Source organism: Emydura macquarii, unplaced genomic scaffold (genome assembly GCF_026122565.2).
Source record: "Emydura macquarii macquarii isolate MOO-44397 ecotype Brisbane River unplaced genomic scaffold, CSIRO-AGI_Emac_v2 contig_705, whole genome shotgun sequence".
NCBI classification, from domain to species: Eukaryota; Metazoa; Chordata; order Testudines; family Chelidae; genus Emydura; species Emydura macquarii.
In genome coordinates this window covers 12,730,699-12,756,856 of record NW_027130842.1, presented here as the reverse complement: position 1 = coordinate 12,756,856, position 26,158 = coordinate 12,730,699, and the positions used below count along the sequence as shown (strand labels likewise).

General features: G+C 40.4%; 1 protein-coding gene across 1 annotated transcript in view; it reads left to right on the top strand.

Moving 5' to 3' along the window:
* Positions 1 to 26,158, top strand: part of SYNE1 (spectrin repeat containing nuclear envelope protein 1) — a 458,068-nt gene that overhangs the window by 160,628 nt on the left and 271,282 nt on the right. The window contains exons 21-29 of the mRNA XM_067542425.1: positions 1,656 to 1,814; positions 5,133 to 5,297; positions 5,809 to 5,943; positions 12,278 to 12,436; positions 12,801 to 13,009; positions 13,291 to 13,399; positions 19,230 to 19,394; positions 23,036 to 23,203; positions 25,349 to 25,525. Coding sequence (XP_067398526.1) covers positions 1,656 to 1,814; positions 5,133 to 5,297; positions 5,809 to 5,943; positions 12,278 to 12,436; positions 12,801 to 13,009; positions 13,291 to 13,399; positions 19,230 to 19,394; positions 23,036 to 23,203; positions 25,349 to 25,525 — 1,446 coding nt within the window. The remainder of the gene's footprint in view (positions 1 to 1,655; positions 1,815 to 5,132; positions 5,298 to 5,808; positions 5,944 to 12,277; positions 12,437 to 12,800; positions 13,010 to 13,290; positions 13,400 to 19,229; positions 19,395 to 23,035; positions 23,204 to 25,348; positions 25,526 to 26,158) is intronic.

Below are 26,158 nucleotides of genomic sequence, written 5' to 3'. Positions count from 1 at the left end.
AGGACTCTGGATTGGAGCAGGGAGAATTGAGGAATAGTCCTTAATTGAGGAGCAATTTCTTAATCTTCGTTTAATAATATTTAAACACTTTCTTTGGGATACATATGCCAGCTCTACAATTCAGCTCTGCCCACCAACCTTCACACAAACTTACACACGCTGAAAGTGGATTTCTCTTCATATGGGCCCTGATTCATCTCCCACTGAAATCAATGGGAGACTTTCCTTTGATTTCAATGGAAAATAGATCAGGCCCCTATACAATTGCACACAGCATCAGTGAACATTGGGATTTCCTTGAGAATGCTTAGGAACTCCCATTGATTTTCTTGGTTATTGGTGGACTCTTCCCATATGTCTGACAAAAGTTTTCTTTGAAGTCATTGGGAGCGGGGAGTGGAGAGGGGGATATAATGTAATGGAGCCTTAAAATTCCACCTGTCCTGCAGGAAGAGGGTGTCTTTTTACAGGCATTCAGAGTAAGACAATAGAATTCATCTTGAAGGACATATTGGATTCAGCAGACAATATCTTAGATGGATCTGTTGCATCTGTAATGTAAGGTTGGAATGTTACAGGCTGTTTAGAGTCAAGTGCTTGGAGACAATATTGTGAGCAGAGCAATGGAGCTAGTACAGTATATGAAAGAATAGTTAGAAATGACTTCTAAATTGCAATGATTATTGGGAGGAGTGCCACTCTTCAGTCAGGGAGGGCCTATCCTCCACCAATGACTTGAAGCTATGTTTTTGTTTTTGGAAGAAAAATAATGGGCTGCTGAGCTTGACTTTGCATGTAAGCCAATCCAGCCTTGGTCTAAACTCCCTCACCTTCCTAAACAAATCCTTTCCTGTCTGAGCACAAACACCAAATGAATCAGGTGTCAGATCTGCAGAGTGAGGAGAGCTCATCATCATGAAGTCTCCGTCTTTCAGATTACCATAGCCCAGACATCATAATTGAAGTAAATGGCTTATTCCTGCTAAAAGGATTTACCAGTCATGGAGCTGAGATCCGTGACAGTCTGCTAGATTATGTAGAGGCTGCTGATTAGATCATGGAATAGGTAGTTAATTAAATTGTAAATGGTCACACTTGTGCTTTTTATATATGTATTTCCTCTCAAGCCATGAGAATTCATGAGATTTTTCTTTTTATTCATGTAATTGTAATTACTGATTTTTTTTACTTAGTGATTTGTTGTGGTCATTCCAATAACTGGGTTGATAGAAGACAAGGGCCAAATGTGTAAGCATCTTTGCAAGCTACTGAGAGTTGTCATTCTTTTATCTACTCCCTGCATAAATGAAGCCATCTGTTTGCAATCGATACTGTGGGTATGGATGTTAATAACACCCAAATCAGGAGTAAATGACAGAATCATAGACCACTGCATTTTGTAAAACTAGCTATGTGAACCTTATCCTGAAAGCTATTCTGTATGAATGAACTCTTGTGGATAGGGCTTTGTCTGAGCACCCACTGGAAAAAGTTTACTATTTTGTTCTCTCTAATATCTTGTTTAAACTGCTCGTGATGAAGCCTAGCCACTTCCTTTTTCTTATTGTCAAAAATGCCCCCCCTTGGCTTTTTTTTCCCTGAACTTTTCCTTCCTTTGTTTCTAGCCAGGACAGAGTTGTGTTTCTTTCTTTCAGGATCTGATAGCATACCAAGAAAACTGCAAGAAAGCTTTGTCCCTGATTGAGAGAAACAGTCAGGGCATTCTGAAGTTTGTGGCTTTGAGTAAGGTGTTACAACATTTCGACCCACAGATGCTTCAGAAGAAGGTCACAGAGATCCAGGTCACTTTTCAGGTAGTTTTGTTGCTTCTTAGTACATTTTTGAGAATCTCTTAGGGTAGGCCTATACAGCAAAAGAAAAACCCACAGTTGGCATGGGCCAGCTGACTTAGGCTCCTAGGACTTGGACTGTGGGGCTGTTTCATTGCTTTGCAGACATCCGGGCACAGGCTGGAGCCCAGGCTCTGGAACCCTCCCACCTCACAGGGTACAAGAGCCGGGTTCTAGCCTGAGCCCAGACATCTACACAGCACTGAAACAGCAGCGCAGCCTGATCCCTGGGAGCCCGAGTCAGCTGGCCATGGACCAGCCAGGGGTGTCTAGTTGCTCTCTATACATACCCTTAGTATGCACTTGTTATTCTGTTCTCTTCACTTGCTATCAGTCTTCAGTTATTGCCACAGAGAGCACAAAGAAGTTGCCTTTGTTTTTTCTCCTCTCCTGACAACCACATACTCTTTAATCCAAACACAGGGTTTATCTGTATTATAAAACTTGCATTGGTGTAACTACATTTCTTTAAAATCTAGTATACACATGGTCACAGATGCTCATTCTAATTGAAATCTTTCCCTGAATCCCATCTGTGCCAACAGTGGAATGATACAGTGGGATGATTCTCCTTTTTTATAATTTGAAGTTGCAGCAGAAATGAGGATTTCATTAATGGGAGGGGAGGAGAAACTTCACAGAGTTCTGTGACACGCCATTTTTCCATGTGTCATGTGGTCAGGGAACTTGGGGTCTGCTTCTCCCTGTAATGTCCTAGGGATAAGAAGTCCTCTACTCCCTCAGATAACCTGAGATCAACAGAAAAATCCCACAGATTCAGGGGGTTAGGAGATCTACACAGATCTACACTACTCTGTGTTACTGCTCAGATCTCTCCACCAACACGTGTTATCACAGCTCTCCTTGGCAAACATCTATTCATGCACCGCACTTGACTCAAAGAATGAAGCATAGATTTTTTTGCAAAACTCAGTGTTGCTGTGTTTGTGTTTCCATAGGAGATAAATCACAGTCAAAGTGAGAGATAAATGTTAAAAGTTACAAACATTTGGTTTATATAGTATTCCACATTTAGTGCCATTCACTTACTCACTTGAAGTAGTATTTTACTCTGTGAATAGTTTCATTGATATTTTCAGGACTATTTGAGAAGTAAGGTACTTACAATTACTAAAGTTGAATAACAAAATCTAGCATTTAATTAGCCAGTGCTGTTTTAGGCTTAGATTTTCCAAATATTGGTTTCAATGACACTCCTTTTAGAATAACGTACTATTTGATGTAAAGGTGGCATAATTGGACTCTTAATTACTCGATGAAATGTAGTGTCTTGAATTTTAAGCCACACTAAGTTGCTGATTGTTGAAATGCTATCATTGCATATTTCTGAACAACTGGATTCTCAGTGAAGGTCTATAAATGTCATTTTATGACTTATCATTTGAAAAGTGTTTTCTTGGATTATATTTATGGGTTACAAAGGCAGGGTAAGTTGATGAAGCTTGATAAGTAACTCACATTGTACATTATTCCAATGTTATCAGAGTAAGTGGTTAGTTTTACCTCAGTTTATCTTGGAAGTAGACTTACATCATGGGGCAGACCCAGTCTTAGCACATTTGTGGGTCTGGGGATTATTATTTCTCCATAAATGGAACCAGTTCCTATGCAAAGACACTATGCACAGAGCCAGCCTGGAAATTTTGGAAAGGTTTAGAAAGATGATTATTTGAGATACCCCAAAAAGATGGTCCAGTTTTAGGGGATTGGGAGACCCAGGTTCAAGATTCTTTTCTAGCAGAGATTTCCTGTGCGACCTTGAGCAAGTCACTTAGCCTTTTGTGCCTCAGTTCCACATCTGCAAAAGAAAGCATAATAATAGTTCCCCACCTCAGAGGGGTGTTGTGAAGATAAATACGTTGAAGATGGTGAGGCACTTTGAAATCTATTGATGAAAAGTGTTATGTAGGAGTTAGGTATTGTAACTGATATTTTCCATAACAGAGGTTTTCAAACTGTGGGGAGGGGAGGAACATTGGGGTGGTGATAAGCAAGGCATTTTTTACTTTTTAAAAATTATTACTAGGGCCCTACTTCATTCACAATATTGTGGAAATTGCAGATTCTGCAATATTAGGATTTCTCTGCAATTTTGTCAGCTGGGTGGCCACCAATGGGAGCCCCGCCATGTGTGCGGCCGACAGCAGGAGTTCTGGCAGCCAGCCACCTGGGGCTGCCAGCAGGTGCCCCAGCTGCCTAGTGCCAGCAGCAGGAGCCCCGGCCATCATCCGCCCGGGGCTCCCACTGTCAGCCCCAGATAGCTAGCAGTCAGGGCTCCCGCTGGCAGCCCTCCGCATGGTGGAGCTCCCACTGTCAGCCACTCATCTGGCAAAATTGCAGTGGAATCCTAATATTGTGGGATCCACAATTCCTGCAATATCGTGAATTAAGTTCAGCCTTAAGTATGAGTAAACTTTCTGCAACTGATTTAATCAGATGGACTTTTTTGGCCAATACAAGGCTGCTGATGCAGTACACAGGGATGTGTTACAATGTATTTAATTATAAGCCTATGATCATTTCTATAGCAACAACCACCTTTCCCACCTTCCGGTGTAGTATATCATATCATGTCATTACAACAAGCAGTTGTGCAGTGCTTATTCTACTGGTGAGTTTGATATTTTTTCATATTGTGGTGAAAAATGGATTGGAACTTATTGCCAAAAGATGGTAGTGTTCCGAAATGAAAGGCAGAAGCTGAAACGGCTAAAGTCAAGAGTGAGAAAAAATCTGCAAAAAACAGAAAATATGATGAAGCATACAAACAAAACAACACAAACAAAAAAAACACAATGAAAAATGTGGTATCCACCCCCTGTAAGTATTTTAAAGGCATCGCATCAAGTTGAGCACCACATTGCCAAGAATAAAAAGTCTTACACAACTGGGGGAAAACTGATTGTCCCAGCAGCAATTGACATTTGCAGGATGATGCTTGGTGACAATGGGGCAGAGAAGTTAAAAATGATCCTGGTGTCAGACAACATGGTCAGCTGCCCAATCTGTGACATGTCAGAATATATCAGGGCACAGCTGATCTCTCAATTGCAATTCAGTTTATTTGCAATCCCCATTTGCATGAAGCAGTGGATATATCAAAAGAAGGTCATTTAATTGTTTACGTTTGGTACTTTCACAAAACATCAATGTTGGATGCATTTTAGTGAGGGACAGTGGGTAGTATGGTCAATAAAGATCATTCAGAAAATAATCTAGGGGAAAAAATACTAGCTCATTTTTTCTTCACTTGTAACTTAGAATATGGTCAAGAAGACTGGTGACTGGAGAAAAAATGTAGAAGCAAATAGCCGTTTGATGAAAAAATTTGAGGAGTCCAGGGCAGAACTAGAGAAAGTGCTACAGATTGCCCATGGTTGTCTAGAAGAAAAAGGAAATCCTGAAGAACTTCTCAAGAAACATACTGTGAGTAGATACTCTCACCTTCACTGCAGTCACTATATAGACTTTAAACAGTGGGCATATATTTCACTGGTCAAAGTCTATTTAATCTTATAAATTACATGGAATCAGATATTAGAATGATATTGTTCAGGAGGGCTTAGTGGGAAGAAAAAATAGGAGTTCTTATTAAGTAAATGAACTAACCAAAAATATTACTATTTGTATTGTTCTTTAAAAATACTGTTTTAGTGCGGAATCCTATGCCTATGAGCTGCTATCTCTGTATAGTATCTGAAATGTACAAGAATGAGTTGATTCTCTACCCTATAAATCATTCAGGAATATCTCCAACTTCCTGCTAAATATTGTACCATTTCTTAATTCGAATTCAGTCTTTTTAGTCAGTGATCTTTCAAGCTTTCAGACAGCTTGTGTATGGTGGTATATATGTAATTCTGAACTTAATTCCTGCTGGTTTTCATATCAACAACATTAAGCAACTTAACCTTCTAACCTTTACTTTCAACATCAGGAATTTTTCAGCCAGTTGGACCAGAGAGTGCTTAATGCCTTCCTGAAAGCTTGTGATGAACTTACTGACATCCTTCCTGAGCAAGAACAACACAGCCTGCAGGAAGCTGTTAGGAAACTCCATAAGCAATGGAAGGTTAGTATATATATGGGAACTCTGGAATTGGTAAACTGAATAGCGCAGGAGACCCAACTGCCCAAGCAATATGTTGCAGTTGGAAACTGAGGGCATCTTGTCCCTCTTCTTCCTCTTTCTCTGTATAAGTGGAAAAGACACATGAAAAAATAAATACAATTACACAAAACTATGTTAAAAGAACATTATCACAGTTGCAAAGTCCAGCCCTCAAAAGTAATGGAAATGCCAGAATGAAGCTTGGCTGTGGAAGTTTAATTTGGCCCCCTTGTGCATATGCATTGGGTTACAATCTTTAATTACATGGTCACATACTACTTTTTCCACAGGATGCCTATGTCATTCAGAGCACAGGATGGACAGTGTTCACTTAAATAGAAGCTATTCAATATTTTGTTTTCTCATCATCATTCAGTGTGTGGCTCTAGCCTTACTACTTTGAATACTGTACACTATTCAAACCCAGATAGAATTATTAATTTCCTCACGGTCATTCTTGTGTCACTCATCATTGTAGTATCTGAGTGCTTCATAGACATTAATGAGTTTATCTTCACAACACCCTTTTGAGGTGAGGGGAATTATCTTCATTATAGAAATGGGGAACTGAGGCACAAAGGAATTGAGGTCAAACATATTGCACTAATTTTGGGTGCTCAATTTGGAACACCTAGGATTTGATTTTTCAGAGTCTTTAGCAGTATAGAGCTTTATAACTTTATATATTCAAATACAGTTCCCCTTGACTTCATTTGCACCTGTATGTGCTCAGCACTTCTGCAAGTCAAACCCCAGGATCTCAAGTTGAGGACCCAGAGCATGAGGAATACAGTTAATGACCATCTGTGAAGAGTTTGGTGTAAGTGATTTGCCCAGCATCACATAGGAATTTGGTGGCCAAGGGAGGGATAAAATCCAGTTTTCCAGGGTAACATTTAGCTGTCTTAATCTTGAGAGCCACCTTTCTCTTCCTGCAGTCCCCTGCCTCATTCACTACACACCTTCCAAATTCTGAAACAAATGAGGCAGGGGTCCTACAGATGACAGCCTCCTTCACTATGCAACCTTGATTCATCCCCCAGAGCATGTCCATCCTCTGCACTGAATGAGGGAGGGGTCCTGTGGAAAAAATAGTATGTAATCATATATTTAAGGACTGTAGCACAGTGCATACACACAATGGGGCTGAATTAAGGTTTCTCAGGCATATTTAATTCTGGCAGTTCCTACTTTTGAGGACTTGCCTTGGTTCTTTTAATGTAGATTTTGTGTGTAATTTCCTAGTTTTTAAAAAAAGGAAAATGAAAAAAATTCCATCGTGTGGCATCATGTTGACACCCACATGGATCATCAGCAGAGTTGGAACCTTTAGATCTACCACACAGTCCTCTGCTACTTGAGCTAATGGAGTAACGGATAGCAGTAGTAGTTGTCATCCTCTATAGCAGGGGTGGGGAACGTCCGGCCCGCGGGCCATATAAGGCCCGCAAAATCATTTGGTCTGGCCCTGGCGGCGGGGGGGAATTCGGCGGCGGCGCGGTTCCGTGGCGGGGGCAGTGCCCGCCGCCGAAACCCTGCCGCCGTTTCCCCTTTTTCAGCGGCGGGGGGGAATTCGGCGGCGGCGCGGTTTCATGGTGGCGGGGGGGAATTCGGCGGCGGACACTCAGCCGTCTTCCGCGTACCACCATCAGGCCCTTGGCAGAAAAAAGGTTCCCCACCCCTGCTCTATAGAGACCAGCACAACAGGGGGAAGAGTGTCCCACTTTGCCAGTGAGTTTCACAGATATTTTCTGACAGAAGAGGAATGATGAGACCCAGTAATCTTGGGTTCCATTTCGGGTTCTGGAGGGGTGTATGCTGTAGTGGGTGCAGACTCTCTGCCTGTTTTCTCCCTAGCGTGACCCCTTCTGTTACATCCCCTCCAACCTCTTCTTGTCCCAATCCTGTCTCCTTCCCACCCCTGGCTCCTCATCATAGGCTCATTCTCCTCACCTAGCCAGTCTCCACTCCTCAGGATTCTCATCTGAGTCCCAAGCTATGTCTTCACTGACGGCGGCAAATTCGCCACCATCAGATCGACTTATCCGGATTGACTGAGCAGTCAGTGAAGACCCACTCAGTCAATCCAGAAATCAACATATTAAGACCAACTCCTCAAGTAGCATAGTGCTGCGTTGATGGGAACGCGGTTCCCGTCAGTGCAGTGCAGTGAAGATAGCGCGCAGGACAGAAGCACAGAAGTCAACGGGAGTTACGCAAGTTTTTTTGCGTAGTTTGCGTAACTCCAGTTGACTGCTGCCGAATTTCTGAGGTAAGTGTAGACAGGCCCCCAGTCTCCATTCCCAGCCAGTTCTAATCTACTCCACTGGATTACCAGTCCCAATCTCCCTCCCCCACATGCCCAAGATCCAGACTCCTTTCCCTGTCATTTCCATTTCTCCCCCGTTTCTTAGTCCAAGTCTCTTTGCCTAGCCAGTGCCAATTTCCCCCTCTCTGGCTTCTCATTGAAGTAGTTGTCTTCCCCCGCCTCCAGTCACCTCTATGCCCACATTCCTCCTCGGCATTGGCTCTCGGTCTCAGTGTTCCTTGCTTCCTGAACTTCAGTCTCAGTGTCTCCCCACCACCCATCTCCTTATCCAGCTCTCCCCTTACATCCTGGCTTCCTGTCAGGTCTGTCTCCCCTCCACCCAACCTTCTTCCCACTGCCCAGCCAATGTCAGTCTCTCCCCAGGGTCCTCATCCAATCTCAGTCCTTCCATTCCATCTACTTACACCCAGTCTCGAATCCCGCACTGCCTGACTCACAGTCTCCTTGCCAAACCTGTCACAGTCTTCCCCACCAACTCTCAATTCCAATGCCCAGACTCTGTTTTTCTCTAATCTCATTCTTGGAAATGACTGAACTGTATTGGTTGAAATTTTCACCCCCTCCCGCCACTCCCCCCCCCCCCCCCCCAAAAAAAAAAAAAAAAAAAAGTCAGTCTGAGACAGACATCCTACTTGGAAAATTTCAGCCAGAACAGTTAAAGTTTGGAAAAGTTGCAAGCAGCTGGAAATGGAGTTTTGTAATGGAAAGTGTTAAGCAACCTTAATAATAAACAGTGCCAGTGCTGCTAGTAGTGCTACCTACAATATCACCTAACCTTTTCCTGCTATGCATTGAAGCAGAGCTTCCTGGCTGTAGTTATCATGGTTACACTAATGAAATAGATTTTTAATAGATTATTTTTTAAGTTTAAACAGTGCTTACTGCCAAAGACTAAAGTGACTGAGCAAAGACTGATAATAAGTCATAGAATAGTTTTATTGTATGTTATGAGCCAAGTTTTCAAATAGTCCTCTAAGAAGATGCCTACAGAATGTTCAGGTTCAACATCTGGGGAAGTGCAAAACTCTCAGAGTCCATCTTGCATACACCGTTAGGGTAGCTAAATATCTAGAGGGGAGTTTTCAAAAGCACTCAGCATTGGTCTAATTCCCTGGGAATTTTACCATTGACTTCAGTGCAAGCAGAATTAGGCCAGCACTGGCAACTTTGGAAAATCCTGCTTCTGATAAATCACATTTTGTGTGAACCTGTGGCTTTTCATACACACAAAAGCAGGTGCCGTGGGGGTGGGGAGCTGTTGCAAATGTAGCCACACTATTATGATCTTTGTTGTTTATTTGTATTGAGGTAGCACCTAGAAGCCCCAGTCAGAAATCAGGACCTCACTTTGATAGGCACTGTTCACATGTATTGTGAAAGAAGATACCTGCTCCAAAGAGCATACAGGCTAAGTAAACAACAAAGTAAAAGAAGTAGTTAGAGGCAAAAAGGCATCCCTTCAAAAACAGAAGTTAAATCCTATTGAGGAAAATAGAAAGGAGCATAAACTCTGGCAAGTGGAGTGTAAAAATATGATTAGGAAGGCCAAAAAAGAATTTGAAGAACAGCTAGCAAAGACTCAAAAAGTAACAGCAAAAATTGTTTGAGTACATCAGAAGCAGGAAGCCTGCTAAACAACCAGTGGTGCCACTGGACGATCAAGATGCTAAAGGAGCATTCAGAGAAGTTAAGGCTATTGCGGAGAAACTAAATGAATTCTTTGCATTGGTTTTCAGGGCTGAGGATGTAAGGGAGATTCCCAAACCTGAGTCATTCCTTTTAGGTGACAAATCTGAGGAAATGTCCCAGATTGAGATGTCATTAGGAGAGCTTTTGGAACAAATTGATAAATTAAACAGTAATAAGTCACTAGGACCAAATGATATCCACCCTATAGTTCTGAAGGAACTCAAGTGTGAAATTGCAGGACTACTAACTGTGGTATGTGATGTATCATTTAAATTAGCTTCTGTGCCAGATGACTGGAGGATAGCTAATGTGACGCCAATATTTTAAAACAATTCCAGAGGCGATCTCAGCAATTAAAGGCCAGTAAGCCTAACTTCAGTACCAGGCAAATTGGTTGAAACTATAGTAAAGAATAGAATTATCAGACACATAGATGGATACTATTTGTTGCGGAAGAGTCAGCATGGTTTTTGTAAAGGGAAATCATGCCTCAATAATCTACTAGAATTCTTTGAGGGGGTCAGCAAGCATGTGGAGAAGGGAGATCCACTGGGTATAGCATACTTCAGAAAGTTTTTGACAAGGTCCCTCATCATAGGCTCTTAAGCAAAGTGGTCATGGGATTAGAGGGAAGGTCCTCTGCTTGATCAGTAACTGGTTAAAAGATAGGAAACAAAGAGTAGGAATAAATGGTCAGTTTTAGAATGCAGAGGTAAATGGTAGTGTCCCCCAGGGTCTGAACTGATACCAGTATTGTTCAACATATTCATACATGATCTGGAAAAAGGGGTAAACAGTGAGGTGGCAAAATTTGCAGATGATACAAAACTACTCAATATAGTTAAGTCCAAAGCAGACTACAAAGAGTTACCCAGTTTTGTGAAATCCCTTTGTGACTGGGCAACAAAATGGCAGATGAAATTCAATGTTGATAAATGCAAAGTAATGCACATTGGAAAACATAATCACAACTATACATATAAAATGATGGGGTCTAAATTAGTTGTTACCACTCAAGAAAGAGATCTTGGACTTGTGGATAGTTCTCTGAAAACATCAACTCAATGTGCAGCGGCAGTCAAGAAAGCTAACAAAATGTTGGGAATCATTAGGAAAGGGATAGGTAATAAGACAGAAATTATCATATTGCCTCTTCCTAAATCTGTGGTATGCCCACATCTTGTATATTGCGTGCAGATCTGGTCACCCCATCTCAAAAAAGATACAGGGTTGCAGTGACTGAGAATGTGAGGAGACTGTTGGCATTTTACCCACTGAACTGATAAACTATCAAAGTAGAGAAAATAGATGCTCAGTTTGGATGTGCCCCTGTCTAGGGCCAAGACTGAGTAAAGGCTGAAATCTGAATCCTCAAAAGGAAGGCTACTGGTAGGTCATGAGAAGTGAGTTGGGGAGTTAGGTTCAATTCAGAGACTGGGGAGAGGAAGCAGTTCTCAAAATGATCCAAACTTTAAAATATATTTTGGATTTTGTTTCATGGATGGGATTGGAAAAGGTACAGAAAAGGGCAATAAAAATGATTAGGGGTATGGAAAAGCTTCCATATGAGGAGAGATTAATAAAACTGGGACTTTTGAGCTTGGAAAAGAGATGATTAAAAGGGGTATGATAGAGGTCTATAAAATCATGACGGGGTGGAGAAAGTAAATAAACAAGTGTTATTTACTCCTTCTCATAACAAAAACTAGGGGTCACTAAATTAATAGGCAGCAGGTTTAAAACGAACAAAAGCAAGTATTTCTTCACACAATGCACAGACAACCTGTAGAACTCCTTGCCCAGAGGATGTTTTGAAAGCTAAGATTGTAACAGATTTCAAAAAAGAACAAGATAAGTTCATGAAGGTTAGGTCCATCAATGGCTATTAGCCAGGATAGACAGGGATTGCTGTTTACCAGAAGCTGGAAATGGGATGGATCACCTGATGATTATCTGTTCCAGTCATTCCCTCTGAAGCACCTGGCATTGTCCACTGTCAGAAGACAGGATACTGGATTAGATGGACCATTGTATGGACCCAGTATGGCCTTTCTTATGTTCTTAAGTATATAACCAATAGTTCTGGCTAATAGATATTTTTTATTTCCCTTCATACATGAATGCTGAAAAAACATGTCTTCTGTGTGTGTTATATCATGTATGTAATATCTTTTGCACTTTCAAAAATGTTCTGTAATTCTCATTTAGTAGCCTTTCATTGGATAAATGAGAATCATGTTTTCTTCCTGTGTTTGTTTTTTCTCCTATGGAGTATAGGATCTCCAGACAGAAGCCCCATATCATTTGGTTCATCTGAAGATCGAAGTGGAGAAAAGCAAACTCCTACACACAGTGGAAGAGTGTAGATCTGAACTTGCTCGTGAGAGCAAGCTGGTATCCAGTGAGAGTAGTGAAAAGATCATCAAAGAGCACCAGGTATGCACCATGTGCCACCAAATGGACATGTGTGGAAATGCATTCAAATACAAACAAGATATACATCCAAGGCCTGACTGACCATCAACAAGTTACTCCAGATTCACAGTGATGCAACTCTGTTCATTTCAGTGAAGTGAAACTGGTGTAACATGGCAGTAAATTGGACCCGTGGATGTGGTTTCTATACATTCTCTGAACAACTTTTAAGTGTACTAAGATTTGAAAGCTTAAAAGAAAGGTGAATTTGATTTAATCCTCTGATATGCAAGAGCTGGGAGCCTTCTTAGTTTCATATAAAAATAAAAATGTGGTTTGTGGCCCTTTAAGTTTTAATATTGTAGCTTTTTTCTCCTTTTTTCAGTTTTTCTTCAGCGATAAGGGACCCTATCAGCTGTGTGAGAAAAGGTTGAAGCTGATTGAAGAACTGTGCCTAAAACTTCCAGAATGGGATCAACTTAAGGCTACATTGGAAAACAGCCAAGAAATGCTCAAGGAACTTAAATTCCAGATGAATAGCACCTACATGAAGCTAAAAGAGCACCCTGACAAATGGAAGGACTATAAGAATAGGTACTAGTTCTGTTGCTAATTGGATATGACAGAGCCTTGGTCAGAACAATTAGTATATGTGCTCTTCTGTAAAACTTCCAGTCATTGAAAAATACAGTGGAAGGAATGGTACATGATTTTTTCACACAGAGAAAGCTCTATTTTATGTAGTAGGTCCAAAATAATCTGTTTTTATTCTTGGTGTTGTTTATTTAAGCTAAAAGTTATCAGCTGTGGCTTGATAAAGGCTAGTTTGAAGCTAACTTTTACCTTGTTTTTTGCTGTGTGGTCTTTGATTTCAGAACTTCTGAATTAGCAGCTTGGATTTCATCAAAGGAGAATGAGCTAAAGAAGATCAAGCATGGTGTCAATGATACTGCCAAATACGAACAATTTAAAACAGCAACGGAGGTTAGTTCTATCTTATATTCAAATTAAGGTAGAGAGATTTCTGCCCTTAGCTTCAGCTGTGCTCTCCATCAATTCAGCTGCACCAGTGGGAGTGTATGGTATAAACAAGGCTCTGGTGGCTTCTTACATTTTTACCAGTGGGTCAGTTAAACCACTTATTGTAAATCTTAAAAAAGTGGTGTATGAGACAAAGTGTGGCAGGACCTTCAAGTCCTAATAGTTTGGAGAAGTCAAGTCTGTTTACTCATACATTTAGAACAATCTAAATATACAGGTGAACAGAGTTATGACCAAACTCTGCAGGCCTGCTTGAGGACTGTAAGAATGACTCTGTTGCAACTCCTATGCAGAGAAGAGTCACAGTTTCAGGCTTGGGCTTCTTTTAAGTGCAAAGACTGCTCAGGTTTATTGCCCCTGCAGATATTGGCTTCTAGAAAAGGAGAAGCTGGAGGCAAGGCCTTTTCACCAGCTACCTTCACATCAGTAAGCAGACCTGGCTGGCAATGAACAGTCACAGAGTTTAAGGCCAGAAGAGACCACCAGATCATCTAGTCTGACCTCCTCTATATCATAGGCCACCAGCACCATCCAGCACTATACACTAAACCCAACTACCAACATTAGACAAAGTGTTACAGCCCCCAGAAGACTAAACTATTGTGTGCCACAGGCAGAGAATAGGAGGGACTTAGGTGCACTAATGCCCAAGACCACTGTACAGGCAGGGAAATAAGTAAGGGGTACCCAGATGAGCCCGGAGAGTGAACTGCACCCCACACTGGGGTGAAAATCCCTCCACCCCCAAGGTCACTGCTGATCTGACCTGGGGAAAAAATCCTTCTCAACCCCACATATGGCAATCAGTTGGACCTGAGCATGTGAGTAAGAACCAGCCAGCCTGAAAGAGAGAAAGCTGGGCACCACCTCAGAGCAATATCCCACCATGTCCAGTGTCCCAACTTCATCAGTGGCCATCCCTGATGCTTCTGATGAAGAAGACAAAAAAGCCCAGAATACACTGGGGTGAGGATATTCCTTCCTGATCCCCGTAGGTGACCGGCTGAAGCCCAAAGCATGAGATTTTAGGAGCATAAGAAATAAACTAGAAGGAATCCCATCATACAATTGCACTCATAAATCTGTCCAGCTCTCTCTTAAAACTGATTACATTGTTTGCCCCCTCAACTCCTATTGGGAGATTGTTCCAGAACCTCACCCTCTGATGGTTAGAAACGTTCTTCTAATTTCCAGCCTGAATTTGTTCATGGCCAGCTTATTTCCATTTGTTCTTGTGCCAGCACTGTCCTTTATCTTAAATAGCTCTTTGCCCTCCCTGGTATTTACTTCTTTGATGTATTTATACAGAACAATCATATCCCCTCTCAGTCTTCTTTTTGTTAAACTAAACAAACAACTTCAGGCTCCTCTTATAAGAGAGGCTCTACACTCCCCTGATCATCTTAGAAGCCCTTCTCTGCCCCTGTTCCAGTTTAAATTAATCTTTCATGGGTGATCAGAACTGTACACAGTATTCCAGTTGAGGTTTTACCTTATCTCTTTTACTCTAACCTTTTCTCTCTCTACTGGAAATGCCTAGTCTGATAATTTTAGAATTACATTTGCCTTTTTCATAGCCGTATCATTTTGATAGCTTGTAGTCATTCTGAGATAGATTTAAACACTCACTTTCTCTTCTCTTCTCTTCAGTCATTTCCAACTGATAAGCCATCAGCTGATAGCAGAAATTCTTATTATTAGACCCTAAATGCATGACCTTGAACTTTGTAATATTGAATTTCATCCCATTTCTGTTACATCAGTCTTCGAGGGTCTTCCTGTATAATATTCAGTCCTTCTCTGTCTTGATAGTGCCTCCCAACTTTGTATCTGTCATGGTATACAGAACTCTCGGGGTACAGCCTGGGAGCTGTGGAATGGCTGGTTTCCCTTATTAACTATTTAGCTTGAGGTGGGCTCCCCACCATGCTCTGAGGATACACTCTCCAGACCTTGTTATCACCCAACCTGACAGCAGATGGCGCCACACACCAAACAGTTACCTAGAATGCTTTCCTTGAGCAAACATGGATATGGTCCCCAGCCAGTTTGCCCCCAGCTCTTCAAGCGTAACCACACTGGAATGCATCCTGAGATAATACCATCTTGTGCTGGACAAATCTTTGTCCAGCACAAGCTCATTAATGAGTCCACTTCCCCCTCTGTTTGAGGAAGTCATGCACCAGCTTTTGTTAATCAGGATAGTGATTATCTAAACACTTCACTCAAAACATACTGGTTAAGATAAAACATTAAACAAGTTTATTAATTACAAAAATAGATTTTAAGTGATTATAAGTAGTAGGCTTAAGAGATCAGAATAAGTTACCCAAGAAATCAAAACCAGGACACAATCTAAATTTTAACAGGATTTGAATCTAGAAATGTCTCACCTTGATGGATGGTACCAGCAGACTTGCAGCTCTTCAATTCACAAGTTATGTTTGCTTTGCAGCCTGGGTTCACGCCTCCCCTGTTCAAAAGTCCTTTGTCTTTCTGGTGTTTTTTCAGGTGTTGAGCTGTGGGGGAGTGAAGACCAGTAGTGATGTCACTTCCCTTCTTTTATAGTCCGTTCCAGCTTGCTGGAACAATCGATGCTCATGACCTGGTCCTTATTGGTCAATCAGTATCCCATTGTGTATGTGCTTCCCTCAGTGAAGTCTTCACTGTAAACAATCCCTGTTAGTTGGAATCCATCCTTGAATGGGCAAGAGATAGCCATCAACGCTGTCTGGCCACTCCATTATTGTGCCTGAAAGGTTATTTGTGACTGTTTCCCACCTTGCAACATGTTCTAGTAGCATTTGCAGCAATATTTTATAACTTCACATATTATGGAAGCACATACAGTCCAACAAGATATTAATGTTCAGCTGATCAAGATTTTGAAAATAATACCACACAAAGCATACCTTGTACAGAACATATCATAATTACATGAATTTGATGAATATGGAGTTTCTGGGATATTGTTCTCAGACACAGAGTGTCACAGTATCATCAGCAAATTTCATTAACACACTCTTGCTTTTTGTGCCAAGATCATGAATACATTATTTATTAAATAAGGTTGGTTCCAAGATTGATCCTTGAGGAACTCCACTAGTAATCTCCCTCCAGTCTGATAATTCACCTTTCAGCAGAATCTGTTGTCATCTCTCCTTTAGCCATCTCCTTATCCACCTTACAGTTCTTGTCTTGAACCCCATCTTCTCTAATTTTACTAATAATTTCTCATGTGATATCATGTCAAAAACTTTACTGAAATCCAAATATCTTAGCTCTACTGCATTTCCCTTATTCAAAAATCTGTTATTTTCTCAAAGAAGGAAATCAGGTTAGTAAGGCACAGTCTGCCTTTAGTAAACCCATGTTGCATTATAACCCCTTTTCCATTTGTATCCATGAATTTAATTATTCTTTCCTTCACAATTTGTTCTAAAGCCTTTCGTAAAACTGAGGTTAGACTAACATGTCTGTAATCGCGTGGATCCCTTTTTTCCTTTTCTTAAATATACATATGACATTAGCTATTGTGCCATCTTATGGCACTATCCCCAAATAGATAGAAATATTAAAAATCCTTACTATCAGACTAGCAGTGTCATGTGCCAGTTCTTTCAGTATTCTGGGATAGAAATTATCCAGTCTCCCTGAAGCCCGATTTGAGCGCATTAAGCTCTTTAAGAAGAGAGAACTGAAAGAGTAGCTGAGGATCTGAACCTTTGGCTAAATTCACTGTGGTTAATAACTCAGAGTGTAACTTGGGACAGATTTTGGCCATTTTTCTTTTTACCTCAGACAGTAAAGGGAGAAAAGGACTACAATTTAGCACAATTTATTGAGGTTTATGAAAGTCATTAACATATTTTAAGGCATATCTATGCAGAGAAAAAGAATTTGAGTGACTTTCAGAAAGCATACAAGTCAGGATTAATGGATGACATTGGCATGATTCTGCTATAAAGAGTCTGTTCTGCTCCTGTGGTCTCTTTTCTGGCGTCTTCTTATTAGCACTGGCCCAGAGACATAAACCGTTGGGGGAAAAGTGAGTGAAATGAGAAAAATTAGCTATTTTAGAAATTATAAAAAAGTATATAGATGCTTATATAATTTGAAATATTATTCAACAAATCATGTCCTAGGGAAAATCAAAGTTCAAACTATAAAACAATTAAAATTATAATAAAATCTTTATTACATTTTATAAATAACTATGGCTTCTTTAACAAGCAGTAGGTAGATTTCTTGCACTGTTAACATTCTTCACCATGTAAAAATATGAAGGTATAAAAAGAAACATTTTGTTTCCATTTAGTCATTTCTAATTTCCACATTGCTATGCTGAGTAGAAGAACTTGTGTGGCCACCTAAATAAAAGCCATTTCTCGGTACTTAATGAAAACCAGTCAAAGCTAACTAAATGCTTTCCATACTGTGCCATCAAGTTTTATTCAGAACTCCCCATTGATTTCAGAAGTGATTTCTGCATGTCATAGAAGGCAAGGTTTGACTGTATAAGTACCAGTTTATTAACACTGTGCACTGAAGTGTTAGTATCTCATTGAATGACTTCGTTGTGATGTGATGAGAAGGTATGCACATCTGAGGGGTATCAGTAAAATGGCACAATCGTGGAGTTTTTGGCAAACAACTGTCTGCTCTTACACTTCTAAGCAGTTCTATTTTAGTTATTGGGATTTCTCACGTGTGGAAAGGCTTTGCCATTAGTCCCTAAAACAACCACATAAAGTATTATTTTAAAAGCAGGGGTATTTATGTATATTTTTATATTGTAAGTGCTAATACACAAAAGAACTTAGGTGCCTAACTGCCACTTTAGGCACCAAAATCACAAAATCAGGCCACACTGGGATTCACAAAGCCCCCACCTAGCTGCCACCATACCCTGTAGGCACCTAAATGTGTGCAGTAAAAGTTACTGGGGTGCCTATGTTTCTGCCTCTGAGTAAGGTCACTGCAGCCCTAAGGGTCTGACTGCCTAAGCCCCAGAGCAATGCACAGTCCAGGAGAAGATAGATGTTCCTCCTACGTTGCCCGATCCAGTAAGCATGTTCAGATTTCACCTACCCAATTGGGCACTTATAAACAAACATACACAAAATGGAGGCGGGACCTCTTTCTTAACTGTTAGTGGATAGAGTACTCAACTGCAAAGTGGCAATCCCTCAGTTTAGTCCCCCTCCACCTGAGGAAAAGAGAGGATTTGAACAGGGATCTGCCTCTTCTCAGGTGAATGCACTAACAAAGTTTCTTTGTGACTCCAGCATATGTATCTGACAATAGATGAAAACATAATAAAATGTTGCTAATTTGGCTAATTCTGGTAATTTTTTAAATATGCTATGTAATCCTATTTTAGATACATATATGCAGGGTATTTTATTAAACTGATTGTATGGTCAGTATATGAAAAGATATATACAGTATTTACCATACGGCTAATGAACAGCAAAAATGTTCATCTGTAGAGGGAAATACCAGGCTTCAGCAATGTAATTAGTAGGGGACAAAACTGTATTGCTTGTGGAAGGAATGCAGGATTCAGCCCTAAACTGGAATAGAACATGATAGACTCCATGGGAATTAGAGGAAAATACTATATATGCAGCCTTCAAAGGAAAATACACAAATTCTCACACATATACTTTTGTGCTGCTAACCAGGGAATTGAATGGGAAATAGCCCATGAATGTTATTTACTGATATATTTCATTGATTCTAAGCTTGTGTATTTGTGATTCTTGTGTAGGTAATCAGGCAAGATATCAGCAAACAAGGAGAAAATATTAACTGGATAAAATCTAGACTTGCTGTTTTAATTGAAGTTTCTGCTGAGGAGGAAGCCAGAAAACAACAAGATGAGCTATCTAAACTTTCTAGTGACTTCAAGGGACTCCTACATTTGCTGGCTGAGGTATAGTATGAGAGACACAATCCCACTACATTTACAGCATCATATGTAGTGGCAACAGCCATGGCTCCACAAAAGTAAGTGACCTGCTGTGGTTTTTTTAGTTACACTAGAAGCACACAGCAACTCAAAATCATTTGGATTCCACTGCAACAAAACCTTGAATCTAGCAGTCAAAAATATTGACAGAGCTGATCAGCAGGCTCCTGCCACGTGGCATAGTTGGAAAGCACCATGATGAACATTTCTGAATCCAAAATGTCTGCTATGATCTAGGAGTTCTTAGCCAAAAAGAAATATTAATTTGCTGTAATTAAATACTGTCAGCCTTTTACATTGACAGCCTGGTGCGATGGGTATCTCAGGTTTGGAAGTCTCAGGGTTCAATTGTTGCAACTCCTTAGGCTGGAGCACATCCTTGCTCTCCAACATAAGGATTTCTAACATGAGTTAGATTGGCATGGTCAGGCTCCAAGTGGTTGGGCCCCCTGTCATCCTTACTGGCTGATATGCAGCCAAATTTGGGTACCACTGAAGTTATTGGGAGTTTTTGGCCCCTGAAACACAGCATATTATAACACTACTTGTGGGCCTGATGAAAGGTTTATTGATGAGTCATTGCAAACAGACTACTTTTGCAGAGGGAGTGCCATCAGACTAGATCTGGAGAAGAGTAGTTCAAGAGTGCAGATTCAAAAGATGGTCCATGATGAAAAGTTTTCGAAACAATAACATTTGTCATATGCCAAGATGTAAAACTCATGTAAAGCTCAACTTCTTTAAACTGTAGAGCAATTCACAAGAGTTCTGTGCTGTGAAAATCATTACACACGTCCCCATTAGCATGCAGCAATTTCTTTCATTGGGTTTTTATAGGCTAAAAACTGTAATTTATATTTTTTAGAAAACATGTTTTAAAATCTACTGGAATACTATACTTAGTTTTCTGAACTAATCATGAGCTACAAATGAACATACATTTGGGAACAGTTTAATGAAAGTAAAAGATATAGGCAGGGTAGCCTCTCCAGTAGAAATATCCATTGGGAGAAAAAAAAAACAGTGTGAAAGAAAATTCTCGAGAGGTTCCCCATAGGGAATTTACTCAAGTCATTCTGTCCATCAAGGGACAGGTCTTCTTTCCTCCTTTTAATGAGTGGGGCCTACGAGAAGCCCCATAGCTCTCTCAAGATCTATGTGCTCTCAGGGAATTTGCTGGTCGCTAGATCTAGCTGCATGAGAGTGAGGGGAAGCATGGAGAGAATAGGAACTGATTATAGATCTCTACCAAAGGGCTGTAGTAGAAGTCCTGTGACAAAGGACTGCTTGCAAAGGCCTGTTTCAAGATGTTAAAGTTTTAGACTTCTGTTGAAAGCAATGGCCTGCGGCAAACAAAGCAAGCTAGCTTGAGGCCTCGTGTGGGCACCTGCTCATACTTTAGGGGTCCCAGACTGGAGTTTCTGAAAAACAAAGGATGAAAACTTTTCCCACCCCACAATGTCCAGGCAGAAGCCATAGTCTGAGTGAAGAACTGAGCAAAAGATGAGTAAAAAAGCCAAAAAGTCCAGAAGACACTAGAAAAAATCCCCAAAGCTCCTCAGATCTTCATCTCCTTCCAGGAGCTCCAGTTCCTCCCCTAAAGAGGAGAGGCTCTTGATTTCAGACTATGATAACTCAGCCAGAGAAGCAGAAGGATTTCTTGTCCCTGGACATGTTTGAAACCAGAAGGAGGAAGGTGTGGCCAACATGACAAAATTTTGCTGCCCCCTATATTCTTCCATCAAAGATGATAATAGGTAGAAACTCTAGGTAAAGGGGAAAGGATCACTTGGCATGTCCTGGCATTCTACAGGATCCTAAGAACCAAAATTGTTTGTATCATCCTTGTTGCTGATACAACAGTGGCATTTGTGGAAAATGGCAAGATAATTCTTGCAAAAGACCAGAAGATGGAAAAAGTGATTTCAAAACTTTTTCAGCTGCCCTAGGGTGTCTCTAGCAACCACCAGTTTTACTGGGTCAAAATATCTAGATTCAATGATAATAAAATGCTTGCATCTCCAGATCTATGATGGTTTCAAGTTGATACTACAAAGGTAGAAGATCCTTTCATTCTTAACTGAAGGAGGGATTCTTCACCTTCCAGAAGCAGAATCTGTGCACAAAATACCATGGAAGACCAGATTTAGTAAAAAGGATATAGCCCTCATCAGTGTGACTGTTTCAGGGCCTGTTTCTTTCAAAAATAGGCAGGATATCTCACTTAAGGTTAGGGACCTGTCAACTTCAGACATATGGATACCCTCCAGCCTTCTTCACAACCCTTCGCTATTTCCCATCTAAATCTGACAGACAATAAGAAGTATCAAACTATCCTGAAGGAATTTGTGCTCCTCCTATAGACCTAAGGGCAAAAGAGCCTACTCCAAGACTCTACTCCATATTTTTCATAAGAGAAAGATTAGGAGGAGTTTAGAGATGTCCTTATTATGAGGAAGATGAAATTCAGGATGGAGACTCTAGTGCCACTATCACTGCAGTCTCTTCTAGAGACCTTCTAACATCATTGTAACTGCTCCAAATTTATACAGGCTCCAAGTGTTTATTGAAACTTAACTTAGTTCTTAATGTCCTGATTTCCAATGAGTTGGAAATACTGCATAACATAACTTTTCATGGTATTTTAGTGCCACCCAAAAGCAATAGCCAAGAAAAGCAGAGATTCATGAACATTTAAAACAAAAACAGGAAATGGTTACTAAACTTTTTCAGAATCTATATATGGTTTGGCTTTATGTTGTCCTCAAGTTTAGAGTGAAGGTTCTGTTAATTCTTAACATGCCTGAAATATTTCAAACATTCCTAAAATATGAAATCTGTTTTCGCACTAACTACATTTTGTATTTGTATCTTCCTCCACTGGTATATTATTGTAAAGTTATTGATGAATGCTAGGCTAGTAGGAAGTACAAATAATATACTGAGAGGAATCCTCAAATTATGTAAATTGTTGTAGCTGAATTGAAATAAATGCAGTTACAACAATTTATACCAGTTGAAGATCTGACCCATAAAGTATTACAAAGATGTTGCAAAAAGGTAGGAAATAAGGATCGGGTCGATCACATGTTAGTGCTACTAATGTTGTTAGTTTTTCTTTAAATACATAGCAAAAGGGGTATCTTAAATGACCTGAAGGTGTATAGTTTTGCATATAGACAGTTATCATCTGTTACAAAAAATACCCCAAACGTAAATTAACCCAGTTCAGCTACTGCATATTTACATAAGAACACAAGAACAGCCATACTGAGTCAGACTATGGTCCATTTAGCCCATTATCCTGTCTTCCAACAGTAGCCAATGCTAGGTGCTTCAGAGGGAATGAACTGAACAGATAATCATCAAGTGATCCATCCTGTTGCCCATTGCCAGCTTCTGGCAAACAGCAATGCCTGCCCATCTGGTTAACAGCCATTGATGAATCTATCTTCCATGAACTTACCTAGTTCTTTTTTGACCCCGTTATAGTCTTGGCCTTCACAACATCCTCTGGCAAGGAGTTCCACAGGTTGACTGTGCATTGTGTGAAGAAATATTTCCTTTTGTTCATTTTAAATCTTCAATATTGTCCATAAATATAGATTGAGAAGATGTTAAGCACCGTTGGGGATTGTGTTGAATACAAAGAAGAAGTAAAAAGTGCCCTAGAAGAGCTAATTACCAATTCGAAAGAAGCCCAAGTAGAGGCTGAAAAAATCTTAGATACAGAAAGCTTATTACAGGCTCAACAACTGCTTCTGCATCATCAGGTAGGACAACTGGTTATACCCAGATTTGATATACTTGTTATGTGGAGCTTGTGTCATTGACAAGCATAGATTGTTTGTGTGGCTTGTCCTATGGGGTATGCAGTGTATTTAATATGAGTATGCCAGGTAAAAAGTATAGCCTCACCATAAGGGAAATAGTGTCAGACTAAGTGATGTTGTTTTATAGTGATGGCATTTACTTTGTCTTGAAATACGGAGACCAAGGTATTCAAATTTGGTTGCCCTAGGATAGGCCTTTAAATAAAAATTGCCAGATTTTCAGTGGAGATGAGCACTTGCAGGTCTCATCGACTTCACTGGAGTTCCAGCACCTCTGAAAATCAGGCCACTTTTATTTGGGTGCCAAAGTTTTAAATTTTTGACAGGATGTACTCTACAATTATTACCATTTTTAAAGGCTAAAATTCTGATCTGATCACTATTAGAGTAATGGAAGGAATGATTTACATCAATCATATTTACAGTACCATACCTCCAGTAGCAGAGTTTGGTTTGATGACATTCTACTGCTATCATTCAATTAACCTGATTTTTCAATTTGCACAATTAATGTTTATAATATTGAGGGCCAGATTCTGTCTTCAGTTACACCAGTGTATGTAACTGAAGGCAGAATTTGTCCTTAATGTACTGATTGAGTATGTAAAACTATAAGAGACTGTTTTGGGGAGTTTACATTAATTGATACATAATGCAAGGTGTCATATTTTCACCAAATCAAGTGCTCAGTTACCGCAGTAATAGGTTCTTTTTTGCAGGTAAACAGATTTTTTTTAAAAGTGGCTCTTAATCTTAACAGACAGTGGATCCAATTATGCAATAGTTACACACATCCACTGTTCTCAATCATAACAAATACTACTACTACTACTATTAGTAATAAATAAAGTTTGGGCGTTATGTTCTATTATAGACTGTAGAACAAGGCTGTATTGTATAATAGTAACTTTGGGGTTTCCTAAATAAGAATCACATTGTCAGTGTTGGTGCACTGTGTAAATGCTGTGTATTAAGCTGTGTTTCTGCCCAGTTAGATGTGCCTTGTTGTCTAACCAGATACTACTGTGTTGTAGCTCTGTTTCTATATAGGGCATGTTGTATTTGTAATAACTACATCCGTGTTATAGTTTCTGTAAGTGCAGGGCTTTTAAGTCTGTAAACCTGAGCCAATCTGTGAGAGGAGGTAAGAGGTGCACCATGCACAGGGACCCTGAAGGCTTATCTTGCAGAAACCAGGAAGACTCATGGGTGAAATTCTCACCCTGTTGTGACCTCTGTACGGCAGGTAGGGAGGCTGGAATGGTACAAATGGGGCCTTTAAAAGCCCTGGAACTGACCAGAGAAGAACTGACACAGACAGCTGCAGTCTGCATTCTGAGGACTCATTCACAAGCCCAGCAAAGGGGCATGTCAGAGGCAGGGCTGGACGCAGGAATGGCAGGGGGTGGAGCTGCTGCATGAGGTTTCTGTAAGTGCTACTGCCCACAGGACAGCCCTAAGGCACCCTAATTATGTCAGGAGCTGCTCTGCCCCTTTAATCAGCCCAGAATTTGGGAGGCATAACAGTGCCTTGAAGGCACTCTACCCTTCTTTCTACTTGGGCTGTGAGTTCTATGCTGCATCCCTAATAGGTGCAGGATCTGACCCATAAAGTGTCCAGGGTGTTGAGGGGGAATACCTTTGACACTTGTTGTGCTGCTCTCTGGGTATATTATGTGCTTCCCTCAATGCTACTCTGCATCTGGTGAGTGGTACAGAGAAACATCTGGGCTACCGCCATGGCCACACCACAACCAAAGGTGCTCTGGAGCCTGGGTGTAGTGAAGCAGTATGATCCAGCCTTGCCTCAGCCACTTGCATCATTCAGTACTTTGTAGCACCTTATGCCTGCCTCCTGTGCGGGTAAAAGGATCTATGCACTAGCAGGGCAAAAGGCTCCATGTGTCTTCACCCTCTGCCCGTACTTCTATCCAAGGAGGAGCTAGTGTAGCCCTTTGTCTATTATACCCTTTGTATAGACACACGCATACGGGAAGCTTTGCATGTGTTCTGGTGTGCCTGTTTTCAACCCTCAACTAAGAAGCATTTAAATGTGTATCAATCCTCTTGAATAAATGCATCTAGCAAAGGACAAAGAGGCTCCGTGCAAAGAGGCAAGATGTGCAACAGCAGATTGCCCGAGCTAAGCAGCTGCAGATTGAAGGAGGACTGCCTAGCACAGTGCAAGAAGATTTACAGAAGTTGGAAGGTACATTAGAAAATATGCAGCAGACAATGGAGAAACGGGAAGAAAAATTACAGGTGAATGTTCTGCATGTAACATTACAGAAATGAGTATCTTGTATTCTATTTTTCCCATTTTTTTTTCATTTAATTTAGTTAAAGGTTGGGCAACTTGCTGCTTCTTCCAATGGTAACAGGTCAATATCCTTTTCTTTAACTTGCTCTTATCTGTTGAGAGATGAGTTTGCCTCACATTTTAACATTTTTAATAAATCAGTGATCAGGTTCTCACCTTTGAAACTTGGTATGTGGGAGCTTCACAATCAGAATCCATCTATCTCTCCTGATACTTTTCTCTCCTTGTTTGAGCCAATGTGGGAACCCTTTTGGATTATAGTACACCATTTAATTTTTTGGAAGTGTTTACAAGCTTGTAGCTCAGTTCTAGCTGACTGTGTTGACTCTGATTTAATAGACAAAACACCTATCAATTAGTTTTTAGATAGGGATTATGTGGCACCTTTTATTAATGAAAAGTGACACTGCACTGTAGTGAAATTATTTAGGCTGCATTTAATAATAAACATATACAGCACTGCATATATACAACACTGCACAGCAATTAAGCCTCATAACTGCCATGTGAAATAAGTATTATTATCCTAATTTCACAGATGTGAAAACAAAGGCACAGAGAGAAATGTACTAGAG